The sequence below is a fragment of the Xenopus tropicalis genome, chromosome 4, assembly GCF_000004195.4.
Source record: "Xenopus tropicalis strain Nigerian chromosome 4, UCB_Xtro_10.0, whole genome shotgun sequence".
NCBI lineage: Eukaryota > Metazoa > Chordata > Amphibia > Anura > Pipidae > Xenopus > Xenopus tropicalis.
In genome coordinates, this window is record NC_030680.2 from 74664078 (window position 1) to 74686976 (window position 22899).

Genomic DNA, 22899 nt, shown 5'->3' on the forward strand with positions numbered 1-22899 from the left:
TTCTCAACTGTCCAGATTTTCACAGGACAGTCCCGATTTTGACAGCTCAGCCCACAGCCCCGGATTTTTTCTCAAAAGTCCCTCAATTCCCTTTGATCTCCTGCTCCGAACCTGCACTGAATGCTAAAAAAAGATATGTTTCTCAAACTTAATTAAAAAAGTAGCTTTTGGCAGAGAGCCCAGAAAAGTTAACAATCTACACCTGCACTTAGATACAGTGTTTCTCAAACTTAATTAAATAAGTGGACTTGTAATTGTAACAATAAGATAAACAGGTCTCTTGGGGGAGACTTGCAACTTTTTTCACATTTTTAGTAAAACTCTCATAACACATAAAACAAGACCCCAAAACCCCCCAAATGAATGCAGTATTTGGCTGTCCCTTTCTGCACTGCTGGTTCTGTCTCTTAGAATAACTCCGTTTCAAGCAGGGTCGGACTGTGCTGCTAGGACACCACATTCTTTAGCAAAATGTTATTTTCTGTAGCAAAATGTTATTATTACAACTTAGATATAAACCCCAAAATAACATTTTTCTAATGAAAAAAAATTACATCTTAGTTGCAGAAAAAACATAAAAACAACATCTGCCATGCTTTTTGCACTTTGGGCCCTGCCCTTCACTTTACTTAATTTCTGCAGGTCTCTTAGCCAGTAAAATATTTAACTGACATTCATGGTAAGATCCTTTTATTTGATGAGCACCCCAAACAAATGAGTTTCTACCCAATTTGGCCACCAACACAGGCCAACTATTGGATCATTATGAGGGTTTCTGAAGACCCGTCGGGAGAGGACCACGTCAGTGAGCCAATATGGGCTGGGGTCTGGAGTCGGACACATTTGCTGTATAGAAGTTTGGGGAGAGATAAAGTAAATAGAAGAAGCCAACCCAATTAGCGTGTATTATTTCCATGAGACAAATTCATAGGGAAGTTTAAAAAGCATATAGCCCCTTTCAGGACTTTATATTACCTGCAGGAAAGATCTCAGCTACACTCATTATTCTTTCTCTAGGTTACCACTTCTAGCAGCTTTTTCTTTTTTCAAAATATACATTTTCATAAATGTATATTTATTTCAGTAAGCATTATTTTCAATGGCTAGTTTCTATACATAAAACACTAAACAGCCATAGATTGCTGATCAAGCTAAAGCAAAAGTTTACAGCTTTAAGGAGCAAATATTGTGCTGAAATTATTTATGCATACCCACACCCTGTGAAATGTTATATGAAGATGATTTATAATTCCATGGCTGAATCAAAAATTTTTGCCTGAAACATTAGCCTGGTCATTTGTGAAGTTCTTTTTTTCTGTAGAGTGGGAGATAGTGGGTGATGGAATTTCACAAATTCAAAAGATGCTGATGTAGCTGCCCGGAGTCAGTGAATAAACACTATAGATTGCAGAATGTAGAAAATGTCATTGTTTTCACAGTGAGAGTTAGTAGCAAATGCTTAGAAGTGAAGCAGTAGTCAGTAATCAAAATAATACAAAGTGAACTTCTGAATGTATGAAGGGTTGATAAATAGATCTGAAATGTTTCTTTTGCTCTTATTTATAAATGACAAAAGTAATTTCTAGATACAGTGTGTGGAATTACTGTTTTTGCCTGTTTATTTATCTGTAGACTTAGCAGCATGGGTTTCTTTTATGGACAAAGCCACCACATCAGGGGCAAATTTGTTCCTCTGAAAATCCACCACATCTGGGGCAAATTTGTTCCTCTGATAAACATAAATAAGGCTGCTACACCCACAGAATAGAATGGAAAGGTAAACAGAGACACACCAAGATCATAAAAACATAGTTTTATTGGCAAGGATACTGTGAAATCAACAACAGAAAGCAAATAAACTATAAAATATGCAGATACACAGAAAGTAAATTGATCTCATTTAAACTGCAGTTCACTATATAAATATGTATGCAAAAGGCTAGGTATTGTTTTACAGTGGCTTGGGAAATGCAGGTACAGTAAGTTTAGCAAGCGCAGGTCAGTAGATCTGGAGGTGGAGTTTGGTAAAGCATTTTGCTACCAAAATAGGCTTCCCTCTTACCAGTTTGCCCTCCCAGTTTTTGATGAAATCTTTTCTATGTTTTTAAGGCAGGAGCCAGGTTATGGTAAAGCTGCTGTGGGTCTGTTAGCAGTTTCCAAGCAAGAAAATATGTGGGTTTTTCATATGGGACAGAAGGTAATTTGGCACTAGCATCTTTCTGATGCCACCCCACCTGAACCCCACATTCACCTGTTTCACTCGTACAGGGGTAAGTGGGGGGCACATTGTTTGTTTCTCTGTACTAGAAAAGTTTAATTTTGTTTTTAAAAAAGTAAAGAATTTTGGCCAAAATCCACTCCCAGTAACCTGAACCTGCCTCATTGCAGGTGCGCCCCTGGGGATGTATTTGTATTCAACTATTTGCACATTCTGTGACATTCTGCAGCTTTTGTTGATGCAGGGTTGCAAATGCAGAAAAAGCTTGGGGTTGTGTGCCGGTATTGGTTCTCCAATACCCCAGCCTATCACCATAAAATGATTTATCCTTCAGCCGTTTTTAATTCTTCAAAACTTTGTGGAAATATACTACACAATATAGGGGTCATTTACTGATCGATAAGCGTGCCCCTTAGTGCTAAACAACAATCAAAGCTGCACTCTGTGGCACTTGGTTCAGAGAGACGCATTAGAGGGCACTGCTATGGCCTGCACTCTTTGGCACTTCTTCAACTTTTACTTCTGAATGATGTGCAAGTTAGGGGTGGGTAGGAGGGACAGCTACATGCCTCACCCCTGCCATACCTCACCAATGCAGTGCTGGCTAACACAGTCAGTAATGTATTTGAGGGTCTAGGAGCAGGTCTCTGCACTTCAAAATAGAGCATGGTAACCTACGGCAATGCTAGAAGATGAGATCACATTGTGCAAAGTGCAAAATTGTCCAATTGCAGCTTTTTTTTGCATTTTGCACACAGCATGCTTATATGTCCATGTTAAGTCCCTTTAAAGGAATACTGTCATGAGCAATACATTTTAAAACGTATCAGTTAATAGAGCTTCTTCAGGAGAATCCTGCACTGAACTCAATTTTTTTAAAGCGCAAGCAGATTTTTTTTATATTTAATTTTGACATTTCACATGGGGCTAGCCATATTCTTCATTTCCCAGGGTGCCATGGCCATGTGACCCCATGTGCTCTGATAAACTTTAGGCACTCTACGCTGCAAATTGGAGTGATATTACCCCCCTCCCAGCAGCCGATCAACAGAACAATGGGAAAGTAGCAAGATAGCAGCTGCCTGAGGACCGTGGCAGACTGGGAGATTCGTCGCCCGCAACAAAGCTCCCTGATATGCCATCCCACTGGCTTGAATGTATATCGCAGCTGGAATGGCATATGCGGCACTGCGATTTCCTGAAATCGCGGAAGTTTCCTCTCAAAGCAACTTCCGCATATGCCATCCCACCGGCGATTTACATTCAAGCCAGTGGGATGGCATATCGGGGAGATTATTCATCTAACCAAGACTTGCCTCCAAGCCAGGAAGTCAATAATAAGCACCTGCTTTGAGGTCACTGGGAGCAACATAAAATGTTGCTTCTGAGCCACTGGTTGGGGATCACTGCTTTTAGGGCTGTGATAGATGGGGAGATTAGTTGCCGCGCGACAAATCTCCCTTATCGCGGGTGACTAATCTCCCCGATATGCCATCCCAGCGGCTAGAATGTAAATCACTGGTGGGATGGCATACACGGCATGGTGATTTGCCGAAATCGCCGAACTTGCCTTGAGATGAAACTTCGGTGATTTTGGCACCACGTATGCCATCCCACCGGCAATTTACATTCTAGCCGGTGGGATAGCATATCAGGGAGATTAGTCACCCGCGACAAGGGAGATTTGTCGCGCGGCAACTACTGTATATACTCGAGTATAAGCCTAGTTTTTCAGCACCCAAAATGTGCTGAAAAAGTCACCCTCGGCTTATACTCGAGTCGGGTTCCATGGGTCCCTCCAGACTAGCACCCCCTGTCCTTTGTGTGCAAATTAGGCCACCTGCAACCAGACCCTCCAGTGCCCTGGCACGCTCTCAAATTCATCTTCATCTAGCATCCTCACCTGTTCCATTCTGCACTATACATTGCACTTTATATTCTATATAAACCATAGTTTTGAAGGATTTTAACTCTTTCTGTTTTAGCTTGGTTGCTGATTGAGCTAAGAGGGGGTAGTACTCTTAAGGCATCATTGTTGATACCATATTGTTTTTGTTGACCTTCTTCTCCACTTACAGAGCTAGTTAAGTGTTTTTCTTTGTAAAAAATATTTAGAAACATATGCCCCACTGATGCCTCATTTAATGTAATTTTATTGGTATTTATTTTGATTATTGAAACTTAGCAGTAGCTGCTGCATTTCCCACCCTTGGCTTATACTCGAGTCGATAAGTTTTTCCAGTTTTCTTAGGTAAAATTAGGTACCTGGGCTTATATTCAGATCGGCTTATACTTGAGTATATACGGTAATCTCCCCGTATGTCACAGCCCTAAAGCAGTGATCCCCAACCAGTGGCTCACAAGCAACATGTTGCTCCCCAACCCCTTTGATGTTGCTCCCAGTGACCTCAAAGCAGGTGCTTATTATTGACTTCCTAGCTTGGAGGCAAGTCTTGGTTAGATGAAGACCAGGTGTACTGCTAAACAGAACCTCCTGTGGGCTGCCAGTCCACATAGGGGCTAAAAAACAGCCATGGTTGTAGAAGATTTCAGCATTAAAGATATATAATAGAAATCAAGAATCATTTGCATTCTAAAATGTGCCAACCTAGAGGTAGACATGAGAATAGCACCCAAGCAGGAGAAACTCTGTGTATCTATTATGCAACTTGGGTCCTATTGAAAGTATATTGAGTGGGAGAAATAATAGTTATGTAAACAGTGTCATTTAGAAAAAAAATACACCATAAAAATCATGACACAATCTAATATATGTATTATAACACTTACAAGATATATAAATATGTATACTTAATTTTTACAAATCCTAAAAAATGTAAATGAATTGTGCACCAATCATTTTGTTGATTTTTTTTTTATTTACAGAACTTGAAAGAGAAACCGCAACAATACAGCTCAGCCACAGACCATAAAGAAGATTCTACTGGAATTCAGTTTAAAACTTTCAGCCCAGAGACGGTATGTCAATGCCATGTGGTTCCCTATAGCAATAATTTGCTGCAAACAAATTTAATGGTGAATTGATGTACAGCATACTCCTAAAATAATGGCATAGATGATACGACAATGCCATGTGGTTTTCTACTGCACTAATGTGCTACAGACATGTTCTTTCATGAAATATACTCTCAAAATAATACTATGGTGGGCGACAGGTAGTAAGAGTTTGACTGGAGAGCAACTTTTTTTCTTTAAAGGTCAAAGTGAAGGCATTGCAGTGACACTTCAGGGGTTGTCAGTCTTCACCCACAGGGCAGAGTGCAAGGTGCAAATCTGCAATGTTTTCTGCACTACTCACGTTGACCTGTACCCATAGATACAAGTCTTTGTGCTCACTGCAGCAATATCACTGAATATTACCCATCACTCATATGTAAAAAGTTCATCAAGTCATGTTAAGTCATACCCTTAAATCCATATGCCTACCTCTCTCCTGTGGATAGCTGCAAGCTGCCGTGTAAAGCAATAATATAATATAATAATAATTAATTAATAATATTAAAGGTCTATAATGCAAATAGCTATTAGGGGGATTATCAAACTTTTTAGACCTTTGACTCTATGTTATGCCAAGTTCTATAGTAATATTAATCAGATCTAACTGAATGCTGCAAAATAATTCTGTTTTTATTGCGGTTTATTCAGCCTCAGGCATATTGCCATGATTTTGTCGCAGTACAGTGCAGGTGTATGCACCCCCACCATCAGAAACTTTGTGTCCCTGTACAAGTTATTTGTATGGGGCCTCCTATGAACATAAGCATGCAGTACCAAATTTTCAGCCACACCCCTGGTTTGTGCAATATAAGCAGCTGATGTTACTCTATAACAAGCAGTTCATATAAAGAGTTACATTGATTAATGCGCTAATTAGTCAGTCAGTTCATTGGAGTGTTCGTAGACTTTGCCATGAGTTTAACCCTTACTCACCTACCTGCCCCTGCTCTGTGCTGTCATTGTTTGTTAGTAGTCAGTAGTAGTTAAAAAAAAATACTAAGTCAGTCTTTTCATTGGGGGTCAGTGGAGTTCATATGTAAGTTTCTTTGAAAGTAACATATATTTTTGCATAAGTTATGTAAATTGCATAAGCACAGTGACTCAATGGTGCCTGCTGTGGGAGACAGCTTGTATACTTCAGTAAACAGTTCCCAATATAAACTGCTGATGTTAGTCTATAATAAGCAATTCATAGAAATAGTGAAACTGAATAATTAATGTGCTAATCAATTCATTGGGGGTGCAGTGGAATTGACCTCTGCATTGTCTTGAACTTGGTAAGCAAGTTACTTACATTTCTAGGCAAGTTACGTAGGTTTCTAGCCAGTTTTTGCAGAAGCCTATGATTAAGTGCTGGGTAAGCATGAAACATGTTTGGCTTTGCATACAGAGTATAATAATCTTTTAATGGATTGAAATAAAGAAAACTATTTTAACAAACATTTATGCAGGAATTTATATTTAATGGCAGTTTCTGCAGAAGTTGCGTGAATTGCGTAAATTTTGGCATAAATTATACGTAACTTTTTCACCACAGCTGGGCCACATACACAGCACATGGCCCTGGGTCATTCCAACTGCTAGTGAGAGGTTAAATATAAAGTCTATGACCTAAAAATTGTTTCCCTCAAAAAGAATAATAGTATATTTCTAAGAAAAGTTCCCTTTTGAGCACTCTAGTCCCCTTACTGGGAGAGAGCTCCCAGTATGGGCGGCCATGTTGGGGAACATAACATGTCGTGCTGTTCCATGGTCTATATACAGTTACTGAGAGACTCCTCTGTTTTCACTTTAGTGCTTAAAGAGTTGTTCATCTTAACAATTTACTTATACTATGATATAGAAAGTAATATTCTATGACAGTTTGCATTTGTGCTTTATTTTTTGTTTTTGGTCATTTCTGAATTATTATTAATAAAGTAATACAAGTAATAAAAGGTACAATAACAACTTAGCCTCAAAGATCAATAGTTTTTTGGCTGCTGGGGTCAGTGATTCATTTGAAAACTGAGAAGATGTAGGTAAATAATTCAAAAACTGTAAAAATAAATAAATAAAAACCAAAGACCAACTGAAAAGTTGTTAAGGATAATACATACTAAAAGTTGACTTGAAGGGAAACTACCCCTTTAAGCTTATCAGATCATAACCATTGCTGATTTTTTTCACACTGGGTTACTGACCTTTAGAGCACATTAAAGTGCTGCACTTTCCTTATTTGTATTTATTTCTTTTGGTTTGTCTGATGGAGGTGTTTGTACAATTGTTTTGCCTTTTCCTCCCATATTCTATGCAGGTGTACCATATCTGGCTCACTTAGTCTTGCCTAAGTTGCCATTGTCAGACTGGTCATTTGACCACAGCTGTCATCAGGCCAAAAACAGCAGCACTCACAATGCCCCTCTCTGCCCTGTCACTGCATCTCACATTAATCAACAATAATCTGTTGCAGGGATTTTAAACCAATGGGTCAGGGCCCAAACATTGTATCCCCATATTGTTTAGGGATGGATCACCATAATCATGAGTCTTCCTCTTACAGCAGAGAGTAGTCATTAAAATTGTGTATGTAAACATTTTTTTTTGGGGTCCTGAACTGAATTCTGTATATTAATTTGGATCTCCTCAAAATGTTAAGATACACAATTCTATGGGGAATGCTGTGGTGACTAGAAGGCCTCTGCTTAAAAATATTAAGAATATCTGTCTGTTACTGCTTTGCTATTTGTGCATTAGGCACAGTATTTCAAATGGATTTATAAGGGAATTTGGCAACAGGTGCAGAGAGGAGTGCGATCACAGCTTTCTTCTGCCTGATGACTGTGGTGGTCAAAAAGATTGGTTTGAAATTAGCCTTAGAACAAGCTCACGGGATGTGGCCTAGGGACACAAAGAATGTGAGGGAATTGATTATTCATTGACACTGCTCAGAAAAGTAGTCATAAAAAACACTATGGGTAAAACACTTTGTGCTTTGCTTTCAAATCGAATTTCATCTAATTTTAAATCAAATTTCATCTACATGAACCTTTGACTGACCCTGGAGCTTATAATTAATATACAGGAGCATAGCACCAAACAGTTATTTTATTACCCAATTCTTCTCATTCTGCTACACAGTCCCTTGCAGTACAACCCTTATTAAATGTTTGCTTTCAACCCTTTACTCTTCACCTTGCCTCTAAATGAAGTTTATATTCATCTCTCTCAGTGCAGAGCTCTTATCTGGCTCCATCAGTTCTGGCATTGGGCATTACTGTATAGAGTGCATTAGGATCTGTAAAGAATAAATACAATTGGATTGATTTGAAAATAAAGTACCTCATGTTTAAACTTTTATGTAGATTAAAGTAGTGTGTGTGTTGAAGGGAAGGTTGTTAGTAAGTTGTTTGTAGGTTGGGGTTAAATCTGCCATCGCACCTTCGGCATGAAGTGATTTGGTGTTATGACAAATTAGAATTAAATCTTAGCCTGTGATGAAAGTAGAAATGCTAAAACTATAATATATATCAAAATCCAGAAAACTAGCAGAGAGTAGGGCTGTACAAAGGCACTTCTTTCACTTTCCTGAAAGCCTAGCTTTAAAGGAGAACTAAAGCTTAACTATAATACAATAGCCCCCCCCATCTTCTTTTCTGCCGATTCCCTGCACATGTCAGTCAGTTACTGAGCTTAGGGACTGACTCACAATATACTGTATATATAGAATATAAATGTCACAATATAAGGCTGATTAGTAAGTAATACAGATGTATTATTATGTATGGCAGTTCTAAAACTAGTGCAGTTAGCATCTAATTTAATAATCAGCCCTGTAGAATCACTCTCCATGACAGAGGAACCTCATTTTCTGCTTAATAATTTGTGATGACCCCTTAGCTTAGCTTCTCAACAGTTGCTCAAAGCACACTGAGCGTGTGAGTGTCCACAGAAACTTCTAACCGATTCCAGTACGGTGACCCACTGTGACAACTTTTAAGGCCTGGATCATTTCTACTATAGAGATGCTGAACCTTTAAGCTGGTTTAATAAGTTCAGTATATAAAACATTGAATTTCTAGCCATATTCATTTTTAGGGTTTAGTTCTCTTTTAAGGTTAATTATGGTTATGTTTTGTTTTTTTTAAAGATTTTAAAAGTTGATCCAGGGACTGGTCCATCTTGGAGTCAGGAAGGAATTTTTTCCCCTCTGCGGCAAATTAGAGAGGCTTCAGATGGGGTTTTTGCCTTCCCCTTGATCAACTAGCAGTTAGGCAGGTTATATATAGTCATAATGGTTGAACATGATGGGCGTACATCTTTTTTTAACCTAACTTACTATGTTATTTAACAACAAGAAAAGAAAAAAAGAACATGTACACTTGTGCGATGGCATTTGATAAGTATTAGTACATGCATGGTTATAATGCATGGGTACTCATGTTTATACTAGGGACAAGAGAATAAACATGAGCCCTTCCAGAAGCAGCATTTGCCGGGTATGTGTCCGTTTTTTTGCTAAGGGACCACTGCCGGTGATGGTGGGTCTCCTGGGGGAAAGGGGACAGGGGTGCCAAGACAGTCTGTTCAATGGCGCCAGATTTGCATAAAGGTTAACATTGGTAAGTAGTCTCCTGGCTTGAAACATAGCCTTCAGGATAAACAGTTTTGTATGTTTGTTCAAAGAGTCATTCAGGTCCACTACTAATAAACAGCTTCTGGCATTTCCCGTGCCCCAGCCTGATATAGGAATTGTGAGCCACCCAGTGATTTCCTGCTAATACTGTTTCATACTCGGGCAGCTCCATAGAGTATGCAGGAATACAGCAACCTCTGGGCAACATCTCAAACACATATATGGACAAATTGCCATAGTTCCAGGAATATATATTTGTAACCTTGTTCTAAGCAATGGAGGGTTCTGACCAAATATTGAAGGGACGCTTAAACACTAGAAGTCAGAAAACCACTGTTTTATACTGAGACTGACATATTATTGCTCTTTTTAGGATTTAGTAGACTGGGAGAAGCCTTTACTCTGGCAAGTGGGCCACCTACGGGAGAAGTACGATGAGTGGGTACATCAGCCGGTGAACCGCCCTATCCGACTATTCCACTCGGACTTTGTGGAGTCGTGTTCTAAAACAGCTTGGTAATATTGTCATCTACTGTAATTACTTAAGGACGTTTTTTAAATTAAAAAATAAATGACTATGCTCCTTTTATAGCAATCTAAAATGTAGCTCAGTATATACAAAGAGTGTTTAAGTAATAATTGAATAAAAGCTACAACTGGTGTAATTGTGTTGGGGAGGAGGAGTCTGTGTAATAGCTTATAGCTTTTTTTTTTTTCCATGCGCAGGTACATAGTGTTGTCTGTATGGGTCCCAGTGGTTCTTTATTTATCCTGGTACTGTCTCACAGAATTGGCTCAAGGAAACACAAGACTCTTTTCTTCATTCACCAAAGGTACTTACTCAGCCAAAACCAATATTCTGCATGCATGGGTGCCAGATATTAGCCGGAACTAGCGCATGCCAGGGTGCAGTTTGGGAGGCTGGAGTGCAGCTATGAACAAGTGAGTGACAGGAAATTGAGTATGAGTGGACAGAAAGCTTGCTGGTGGGCCCATTGTGGCAGTAATACTAGTTACCCCTGCCCGGTGAAATTATAATAAGATAATAGTGTGGTACAAAAAGACTGTTGAACCTTTGGACTAGCTGGGGCCATAAAAATCCTCTACTGGCCACCAGTTGGACAGCTTTGGTCTTTAAAATGAGAGTCAATTACACCAGTGTATAAATATTGCAAATGATATCATTTGATGAATATGGCCACCTTTTTACCAACAGTTTTATGCTATTTATATACCGCTATACCACTATTGGTGCAGTCACATCTTGATTATAATAGGTGTGTATATATTAACCAATTTATGCAAATAATTTATACAGAATAAAGTGGCAGTTACATTTACTATTGTTTACATTTAAGGTGAAACTCCCTGGTGAAAAATATAGTCAGCATATTGGAGTTGACTCCATTATTATTATACTGATGCAGGGAATGTCAATTTGATATCAAATAGAGAGACAACAACTCCTGCTTTGCTGTATTATTATAAATAATTTTATTTAAACATTGTTGTAAGAGGTAATAATATTTAAAATGCAAAAAAGTGAATCACAATTATAGATGAATAGTAAAAGACAGGGAGCCCAGGAACACTCAAGGCATTTCTTATCTATATGTCACTGGACACATAGGCATGACTAATGCTTCCCACTCCCAGAGCTACAGGAAGTAAATAGACAGTGTTACCCGGTTACATGTACAGCCATCAATTTGACAGTAGTACTGTTTAGAGCAAAGGTCCCCAACCTCTTTTACCTGTGAGCCACATTCAAATGTAAAAATAAGCTAGGTAACAACATAAGCATAAAAAAAGTTCCTGGGGTTGCCAAATAAGGGCTGTGATTGGGTATTTGACAGCCCCTATGTCGACTGGCAGCCTACAGGAGGCTCACTTGGTTTTTATGAAACCCAAACTTGCCTCCAAGCCAGGAATTAAAAAATAAGCCCCTGCTTTAAGGTCATTGAGAGCAATATCCAAGGGGTTGGTAAACAACATGTTGCTCATGAGCCACTGGTTTAAAGTATATTCTTTCTCTTGTTCACTTGTCACTACTACCCAGTAGCTAGTTGGCATGTACTATTTTTTTCCCAAGCAAAAACAGATAAGGCTTTCATGTTAGACTGGTATCTTGTATAAACTGTACATATATATGTGTATATATATATATATATATATATATATATATATATATATATATATATATAAATAAGGACAGAGAGACGCACACACAAGGACTTAACAAAAAAGTGAAAAAATTTATTGAAAAAAATCCAACGTTTCGAGTACTGACTGTACTCTTCCTCAGGGACAAACCATATACCATACATGTGTATATATATATATATATATATATATATATATATATATATATATATACATACCTACATGACGATCCTGTCTGAATCAAAATGTGTAGATGCAATGATCTAATAAACGGACTACTTATTCCACATATGGGTTTTATATATATATATCCAAAAAAGACCAGCAACACCAAGTTATATTCCAAAAACAAGCAATTGTGTAATCCAAGCTCAAACCAAACAGTGTGCACAAAGGAAAAGTTTATCTTGCAAAATGAACCACATTGTGGCCAAAGAACCAGAATATTCAAAAACTCAATTTTACTATGTCATTTTTGCAGATTATTCTGTTCCTGTGCCAGTGTTTTTCTTCTTTCCACTTTTCCTTATTGGAGTATTGGTGTGGACTCTAATGGAGTATGGAATTCACAGATTTGTCTTCCACATGAACCCACCTGCTAGTAACTACTATCTCATCACCCTGCACTTCATGTTGCATGGGCAGCATCATAAGGTAAGGTGTCTGGCACAGAAAATAGCTTCACCACAAGAAGCACAATTAATCGTGTGCCTTGACACACAATATAACTAGTGTTTAGGTTCATAAAAAGGCTATTTATGAGGAACTATTCTTTGCTTACATACATTTATTTGCATTAAGAACAGTGTCTCAGGAGGACTCAGTTTTTAGTCAGTGGTTAGTATGGGGCACATATGGACAGATATGAGGATTAGATGTATAGATGTCATGAAGACATGAAGCTCACCTAAGCAAACAAGTTTATTGTTCAGTTACGTTACTGTGTGAGATTATACATATTGGGTATTTTAGCATGCACATATATTCAGTGAGACATACACTGGTTGTTCATTGTGGGAGAGGGAACATTTAGCCCAAATATTATTAATTTTTCAGCTTAAATAGCAGTTTTAATTATAGCTAAAAGATGATAAATATTTACAGATGGACCTAATTTGACCAAAATGTGTTTAATACTTACTATTCCATTTCAGGCTCCCTTTGACAGCTCCCGTCTGGTGTTCCCTCCAGTCCCAGCATCCTTTGTGATTATTCCTCTGTATATCTTGGTGCAGCTGATTTTTCCAGTTCCAGTGGGGCTGTCTGTTTTTGTAGGAGGACTTTTTGGATATGTGGCATATGACATGACACATTATTATTTGCACTATGGCAGTCCTAACAAGGGCTCTTACCTGGCCTGGCTAAAGTCATATCATGTCCGTCATCACTTCGAGCATCAAAAATCTGGTATGTTCTGATCTGAGGACTTTGTATATTCATTCATTTGACCATTCCTTTCCCTGTCTCAGTCTGTCTTATTAATCTATACAGTTTATTTCATATAAAATGTTTTGTAGTGTCTTTTACTTTTACAGTTTACTTTGATTTCAGTTATTACATATTACCTGAAAAATCTGTAATTCACCCATGAAATGCAATGGGGGCTCAGCCATGCAGGGGCTTTGCATGCTGTGTCAAATGAACAAGACTCATAGACCCATATTTACTTGCACTAACATGTAGCAAACAAATATCTCCTTCCATCTCTTTATTAGTCTAATGCACTTTAGACTAAGCTTTTTAGACACTCGTTTTTCTCATGAAGTTTAAGTTCTAGTATAACCATGTGGGGATCGGATAGGCTGAAAGGGAAGTTCAACCTCCAGCCTGTCCAATCCCCATGCAGCCCTACCAGAACTTAAACTTTTAGAGAAAATTAGTAGTTTTAAAAGCTGTGTAAGTGGAAAGAAGATGCGGGAACTACAGCTCTGGCCAGAAGATTTTTCTCAGCACTGTGCAGGGCAGATTTTAATGGTTTGTACTCAAACAGTTATGTAAGTTGCTTAGCCAATAAATCAATTTCCTACAAAATTGGCACCTAGATAGGCTTAGTCTAGAAAAGCAGGTTGTTTTTACTTGATGACTTTTTATTTGCCCCCCCCCCCAAAAAAAAAAAATTTCTGCAGACACCCATAGTGTGACCTACTGGTTCTGGTGGAGCGTTAAGAAATATAAGCATTGATGATAGCAAGGTTACAGATTTCTAAAAGCACAGCTGTTACAGTCACCTTTTCTATAGCTCCATGAGTTTTTCCATAAGCAATAAACCCATAATAATAAGGATACAGATATATAAAAGCATTGGTTAACGGTTACATGCAGTCAGTGCCAGTTCAGCCTGGCTCGGCACCTTGCCCCCTGCAAGAGAGCGTGCATGTGCGATGACAGCAGGGGGATGGGGGACCCTTTGGATGGAATTTGGATGTAACATTTTTTGTTTGTGTATTTGACTCTTTCATTGTTCCTTTTTTTTTTACATATTTTTCTTCTTTGGTTTTCTTCTCTAATAAATGGCTGTTTTGTATTTTTCTCTCCAGGTTTTGGCATTACCAGCACCTTGTGGGACCGCCCCTTCAACACTCTTATTCCTGAGGATAAGGATAAAGACAGCTAGAACGTACCATCCTCATAGCTATACATTGTCAGAAAGACACCTGCTGGCTTGCAGCCTACTGTACATAAAGGAGGAGGAGAACATGTGTTTTCACATTTTTTACATAAAAGATGTTCAACTTTTTCCATTGATCCCATGTGCTCTGGGATGCATGTCAGCGGGAAATAATTATTTATTAAGGAAAAACAAATTAAAGGGGATTGCCAAAAAATGTAAGAACACCCAGGCTTGGCATCTTCTTAAGCTAATGCAATGCAAGTGTTTCCATAGTTGAAATGGACCCTGACTCCTTGACAAAGGAGGCACGCATACACATTGTTCTCCTTTAAAATCGCACTGACAGACTTAAGCTTTAACCCTGGCTTCCCCTGTCATGTGAACAGCACATTGTAAAATCCATAATGTGTAGAAATGCCTAAAAATAAACTAATATTTTCTTTTTTTAAGAAAGCAGAAGTGTATGTTGTGTTAATTAAATGTTTATCATGTTTCTAAACAGGCTATAATACAGTCTTGCACAGTGTTATTTAATGCAATATAGCAAAATACTTAGGATTGCTTACTGCAAAGTTTCATGTCACAGTCTGTGGGTAATGTATAGATCTAGGTTTTGCACCAAGAGGGATGCAGCTAATGGCAAGAAACAAGGTATGGCGGAATCCCATTATCCAGAAAGTTCCAAATTACAGAAAGGCCATCTCCTATAGACTCCATTATAAGCAAATCATTTTTTAAAAAAAGTTTAAAAAATGATTTCCTTTTTCTCTGTAATAATAAAACAGTACATTGTACTTGATCCCAACTAAGATATAATTAACCCTTATTGGAGGCAAAACAATCCTATTGGGTTTATTTAATATTTAAATTATTTTTAGCAGACTTAAGGTATTGGGATCCAAATTACAGAAAGATCCCTTATCCGGAAAACCCCAGGTCCCGAGCATTCTGGATAACAGATCCCCTACCTGTACCTTATTTCCCGTTTTATTTATGCCTGCAGTTGGCTTCACCCAGTTGCAACAGTGTATTAAATATAGTTACCATATGCATAGAAATTGTCCTTGGCATTCATGTGTTCCAGATTTTGCAGGCCAAGAAAAATCTCATTTTCTAATTCCCATGTCTTTGTGGTACAGCCTATAATCCTGACATGCATTACATAGAAACCCTCCTGAGCATGACTGCATACAGCAGCTCCTTTTCCAAACTCCTCCTCAGTTAAACTTATATGTAATGAGATGAGACAGCTCCTGACAGAAGCTGAGAGTTGTACTTAGACAACAACCAGAAGGCAGTTCTCTTCAACTCTTACAGAAGAACATATTATCATTTATTTATATAACACCAGCAAATTAAGCAGAACTTACATTGATTTATAACAAACAGATATTACAAACATTTAACAAACAAGGGTTCAAACAAAGTTGCTCACACGAGCTTACAATCTAAAGGTGGGGTAAGGGCATTCTGGGAAAGGGTGCGTTGAGCAAATGACAGAGCTTTTACTGTGCTTGATATCTCTCTGGTGGAGATGGGAGACATAAAGGGCAGATGCAAGAAATACAGATTATGGACGAGGGAAAGGCTTAACGCAAAGTTTGGGACTTTATAAAGATAAATATTCAATAAATATGCAAGCTATACAAACACAATAGGGATTAATCCACATTTTATATTTGAAAATGCCCTTTTAAATTAAGCGTTGGTGCCTTGTGGGACTCCTCTCAGAACACAACTTAATTTATTTTTTTGTATTTGTTCACATTTTATGCATGCATGAGTATTTTTGCTGTATTTGGCTTCAATTAATAAGTAACATTACATATAATATATGAGGACCAAGGAAATCTATGGCGCTCTAGGATAGGTTGGGGCCCTAATCCCTTGGAGTACAGTGTGCTTCAATGTAATCCAACATGCAGAACTGGTTATACCTAGTAAGCCAATAATATTCTCATTTGATCAAGGATAGCCTAGTCATATTCAAATAAAAATCAGTGGAGCACAATTACCAGCGCAGTTGCTAAACAGCAGTGCAGTTACCTGTAGCAATCAATAAACAACAGGCATTCATGTGTTTAAGATTATTTATGTCCCCATTATTTATCAATCTAATGTAAAAGAAGAATATCTTTACTTTATAAACTGGTTAACAATTAAATTTCATTAGAGTTTTGGCACAAAGGGCCCCCTCCCTGCATTCACTCCTGATACTAGTGAGTTGCACTGGGCAAGACTGACAGGTAGATCTTAATACTAAAATGCTAGCTTGAGAAGCCCTGAGGCCCTGTTGCTGCTCCATGTGTGTTTAATGGGTAACATTACATTAAGCGCTATATGGATTGTTGACAGGGAATGGTATTTTGACTGAGCCTGTTGGGTAGCAACCAGGCCTGGAATGGCTGTTTGGCTGTTTGAGGCTGTTTGCACCTTTGTGTACTTAACATGCTATGGCTTATTTTGAATCCCATTCCAGACCTGACCCCCTAACCTCTTATTGAGCACAGCCTGTCAGCATTTGTTTCTTTGCTGGATGCATATTGGTACCAACTGAGGGAAGAGAGTTTAGTAGCTGTCTTGCCCCATGGCAGTGTGTGGCAAATACCGGCTGTATATCTAATAGTGGAAGAAATGCTTAATTTGACATTCAGTACTAGAACTGGGGCATGTGGAGAGGGAAATAAAGAGGAATAAGTGAAAATGGAGAAGGAGAATGTAAACAATGAGAATGGTGTACATTACTCAGTCTTGGCATATAGTACAGATATGGCAAAAAAAAACGTATCAAGGACACACTACAGGCACTTTGCCTTTGCAGTTGTTTGGGAGGTCTCTTTAAAATAAGAATAGTAAATATCCAACAGATTTTGATCAGGTGTTGAAATGTTAGAAGAAAATTCAGCTATTTACAAAACTCATCCAATACAGTTGCTGGATTGGAAGTTGTAGTCCAGCAATAGCCTGCGGGATACATTTGGGCCTTAACAGCTCAGCAACAGAAGTCTCTATATTTATAGGGACACTACTTCTAAAAGTCTAGCACTGCAAGTTCTCTGCTCATGGTCCCAATCAGTGTCACATACCTGTAGTCAGTACAGGGATACAATATTTCTTATAATGCATGAATGATACTCAGATCTCCCTGTGTCTACAGAACGCCTCCACGACTTCAAATATTCTTATAATATAATATTAATTATATTAAGGTTACCTTAAGTTCTGTATATTGTTCTTATGGATCATTTATTTGTGTAGCTTACAAAGAGCATCTTGCAAAGCCTGAGTTTATCAGGCACAGGTGCTGTATTATTTTAGTGTGTTTATTATGTACATTCAAATATGACAAGCTCTTCAGATTGGCATGGACTCTCAGTCCATAAGCAGGATCCATTTATCAATGGCATATGGGAAGTCAGGGCAAGCTGCTCTGGTTGGCAAGAGTCTTAAGTGAAGTCACATCATTGGGTCTCTTAAATGAGTAGTCATCCTGTTTGAAATGGCATTAATGCAAAGAGGATGTCCCCCCTTATAGTAAAGTAAAAGATCACCTATATCAGTGCTGTCCAACTTCTGTTGTACCGAGGGCCGGAATTTTTCCAACCTACGTGGTGGAGGGCCAATAATGGAAGCCAGTTTTGACCACTCCCCTTTTTGAAATCACACCCACTTGAAACCACACCCATGTTATCACATGACCATACCCATATTAATGGTTGTAGTACAGCAAAAACCTGCCATACTCTGCCTGCCCTACCCTGCCTGTGTGCCATACTCTGCTTGCCCTACCCTGCCTTTGTGTGTGCCATACTCTGCCTTCCCTACCCTGCCTTTGTGTGCCATACTCTGCCTGCCCTACCCTGCCTGCGTGCCATACTTTCACTGTGTGTGCCATTCTTGGCTGGTTTGTGCCATACTTGGCCTGTGTGTGCCATACTCTGCCTGCCCTACCCTGCCTGTGTGTGCCATACTCTGCCTTCCCTACCCTGCCTGTGTGTGCCATACTCTGCCTTCCCTACCCTGCTTGCGTGTGCCATAAGCTAAGGTCTATTGGTCTTAGTGAAGTCTTAGTGAAGTCGTTTGCACATGGATAGAAAACTGGCTACAGGATCGGGTACAGAGGGTGGTTGTTAATGGTACATTCTCTACTTGGAATAAGGTCCTCAGTGGGGTCCCTCAGGGTTCTGTACTGGGTCCACTTTTGTTTAATTTGTTCATAAATGACTTAGGGGAGGGTATTATGAGTAATGTATCAGTGTTTGCAGATGACACAAAACTCTGCAGACCAGTCAATTCTATCCAGGATGTGACATCCCTGCAGCAGGATCTTGACCAACTGGCAATCTGGGCAGCTAAGTGGCAGATGAGATTTAATGTGGATAAATGTAAGGTCATGCACCTGGGATGTAAAAACATGCAAGCCCCGTATACCCTTAATGGGACTGCACTAGGCAAATCCATAATGGAGAAGGACCTTGGAGTCCTTGTAGATAATAAACTTGGCTGTAGCAAGCAATGCCAGGCAGCAGCTGCAAGGGCAAACAAGGTTTTGAGCTGTATTAAAAGGGGTATAGATTCACGGGAGGAGGGGGTTATTCTTCCCCTTTACAGAGCGCTGGTAAGGCCCCATCTAGAATATGCTGTTCAGTTTTGGTCTCCAGTGCTCAAACGGGACATTACTGAGTTAGAGAGGGTCCAGAGAAGGGCAGCTAAGCTGGTAAAGGGTATGGAAAGTTTCAGTTATGAAGAAAGACTGGCCAAGTTGGGTCTGTTTACACTGGAGAAGAGGCGCTTAAGAGGTGACATGATAACTATGTATAAATATATAAAGGGATCATATAATAACCTTTCTAATGTTTTATTTACCAGTAGGTCCTTCCAACGGACACGAGGGCACCCACTCCGTTAAGAAGAAGGGAGGTTCCATTTAAACATTCGGAAAGGATTTTTTACAGTGAGAGCTGTGAGGTTCTGGAATTCCCTCCCCGAATCAGTCGTGCTGGCTGATACATTATATAACTTTAAGAAGGGGCTGGATGGATTCTTAGCAAGTGAGGGAATACAGGGTTATGGGAGATAGCTCTTAGTACTAGTTGATCCAGGGACTGGTCCGATTGCCAGGAAGGAATTTTTTCCCCTCTGTGGCAAATTAGAGAGGCTTCAGATGGGGTTTTTTGCCTTCCTCTGGATCAACTAGTAGTTAGGCAGGTTATATATAGGCATTATGGTTGAACTTGATGGACGTATGTCTTTTTTCAACCCAACTTACTATGTTACTATGTTACTATGTTACTTTCACTGTGTGTGCCATTCTTGGCTGGTTTGTGCCAAACTTGGCCTGTGTGTGCCATACTCTGCCTGCCCTACTCTACCTGTGTGTGCCATACTCTGCCTTCCCTACCCTGCCTGTGTGTGCCATACTCTGCTTGCCGTATGCTGCCTGTGTGTATGGCACACACAGGCAGCCTACAGTGACACAATGCTGGCACTGCTCCAACAGTCTGCACAATAACTATATATTTAAAAACTTTTTAATTGCAATACCACCTCAGTATATGTTCTTTTTGTAGTATGCAGGGATTATTTGTGGGTTTCTACTGCTCCTGAGGTGTGAACAGGGGAACAATGGGGGTGATTACAGCCTGAGCCTGAGGTGTGAACACTGCAGGGGGTGAACAATGCAGAGATTAAAAGGTGTGAACAGTACAGGGGATTACATATTTAAACAATACAGCCTGAATCTGAGGTGAGAACCATGCAGGGGGGGGGGGGGTGCAGTTAATCACAGTACTGATACCATTTAAAGTTTACACAAGAGTAAGCCATCAAAGCAGCCAGACAGGTGGGGGGCCACACAGAGGGGGCCCGCGGGCCGCCAGTTGGATAGCACTGACCTATATAATTCACTTTCATGATCAATTCATATAATAAACAAATTCGTACAGATATTTGGCGATACAAGCATTTTTGTTGGATTCACCTTGCTTGTAAAGGCTTTAACTTGAAACAGTATTTAAATTCAGTTTTTCACAAATGTCTGAAATGCAAACACTTTTTGTCGTATATGGGATTGTCCAGGAATAAAACATTTTGGACAAATTTACAAATAAATATTACTCCCAAGTTTAGTTCTATTAGGAATGGATGGCAACATCTCAAGACAACATCATCTACATACATTTTTGCATCTGATGCTAAGAGCTTCACAAAGATCTATTTTGAATAAATGGATAAAATAAAGTCCTTAAACCTTACCAGCAAAGAACTATTTGGTTTGTGCTCTCATGAAGCAATAAACTTTAGATTCAGTACTTGCAAAGTACATAAAGAATTCTGGGGAAAATATTTCTGGAACAACTGCAAGTTAAACAAAGAGAGAGAATTTATGACATACTATACATCCACAATATGTCATAAAGGACTTGATATAAAGTGATCCAGCATAATTTTAGTTTTATTGATCCCAAGCCAGATACCAGGTATACCATTCACAAGCCAGTAAGCTGGCAACTTGTTCTGAGAGGCAGCTAATATACAAGCAAAATACAAAACTAAATTTGTCATTTAAAAAAGAAAATGTTGCCCTAATATGTGCGTTATAAGGGCACTAAAGCTGGCCATACACGCACAGATTATATAGTTTGAAACCTCGTTTCATATGATATTCAGTGCGCGTATGGCGACTTGGTGAGGCGACCGATATCAACTCGCTGATCGGGCGGGTTAAAAGATTTTGAAGGCGCCTGAGCAAAATCTTCCTTCAGGGCTGAATCGGCAGAAGAAGGTGGAAATCCTATTGTTTCTACCTCCATATCTGACGATTCAGCCCTGAACATCTGTGGAGGGTGGGAAAGATCGAAAATCACCACGTGTGTGGCCACCTTAAGAGCTTGGCCAAACCCAAACAGACAGTTTCAAGCTGCGTATCTCAAACATAGAATAATTAGTGATTCATGGTCCTTCAGACTGTTGGGGGGCCGGACTATCCCTCAACCTCCCCCCCCACTCCATCCGTCCTCCCTCTCCCAGTTCCTCCCACTGCCCACAGAGTCCTCCCTCTTCCAACTCCCCCTGCTCCATCCATCCTCCCTCTTCCAGCTCCCCCCACTCCGTCCATCCTCCCTTTCACTGTCAGCTGAGTCCTCCCTCTCCCAACTCCCCCCGTTCCATCCCGGCTGTCCTCCCTCTCGCTGCCTGCTGAGTCCTCCCTCTTCCAGCTCCCCCAACTTCATCCATCCTCCCTCTCCCAGCTCCCCCCTCCCACTCCCCACTGAGTCCTCTCTCTGCCAGCTCCATCTGTCCTCCCTCTCCCAGCTCCCCCATCCCACTCCCCGCTGAGTCCTCTCTCTCCGCTGCCAGGGGTGAGGACTCAGTGGGGGCCTGGTAAATTACCTTGGAGGACTGGATCCGGCCCGCAGGCCATAGTTTGAGGATCCCTGCTCTTAACTCTTAAAGTGATGCTCATGATCAAGAGAGTACTAATGGCTGATGGAGGAGTACCTGATCAAGTTGTGCTCAGTCTAATATCATACGTACACATATGTTTACTAGCAACCTGCATCAAGATACAGCAGTCGTTGATTTTCACTAACCTAACTAGCCATAGTCCAACCCAGGGGTGTCAAACTCAATTACTTAAGGGGGCTGAAATCAAAAACACAGGCCAAGTCGCGGGCCAACTGTGCCTGGCCGTGCAGTACTAATGGGATTGAAGCAGCGCTGTCAAGCGATAGGTGCTGCACATTCAGGCACAGTCACCAAGGGCCACATAAAACAGCCAGATGGGCCTTGTGCTTGGAAATTTGATTAAATAGTTACAAAAACAATGCTGTTTATTTTCAGTCATCACCACCAAAGTCTGCTGAGGAGTCACTGTAATTTTTTAAGAAACTGAATCCCCACATCGATTCAGGCATCATCAAAGGCCTTCAAGAATGTTCCTATGTGAGTGACAGCTGGCAGGACCAATCACCCTTATGAAGCTTTACCACCATGTGCTTCAAATACCAGGCCCTACCTTCAGTTCAGTTCCAGCCCTTCCACAGGATCTATATCAGGCCCTCAGATGCTCGGCCACTGATTCCATCTGCAGTGTGATCATTACCTCGGTCTCCAGCCCTTCAAACAGCTTTACCTACTACCTCTCCCCCAACTGAAGAAACAGTGCTACAAGCAACATTGCTATGTCATCTGCAGCATCAAGGACTCCAGCTTTTCCTAATGTGAAGCACCGGTGGGAAGGTATACACATCACTAAGTCGCCCAAAGCAGTGG

General features: G+C 39.9%; 1 protein-coding gene across 1 annotated transcript in view; it reads left to right on the forward strand.

Annotated features, from left to right (window-relative positions):
* fa2h (fatty acid 2-hydroxylase) overlaps positions 1-15074 on the forward strand; it is a 35518-nt gene extending 20444 nt beyond the window's left edge. Inside the window, exons 2-7 of the mRNA NM_001030506.1 lie at positions 5105-5197; positions 10225-10367; positions 10578-10684; positions 12496-12668; positions 13169-13421; positions 14552-15074. Of these exons, the coding sequence (NP_001025677.1) occupies positions 5105-5197; positions 10225-10367; positions 10578-10684; positions 12496-12668; positions 13169-13421; positions 14552-14628 (846 nt within the window). The 3' untranslated portion in view covers positions 14629-15074. The remainder of the gene's footprint in view (positions 1-5104; positions 5198-10224; positions 10368-10577; positions 10685-12495; positions 12669-13168; positions 13422-14551) is intronic.
* The last annotated feature ends 7825 nt before the right edge of the window (positions 15075-22899 follow it).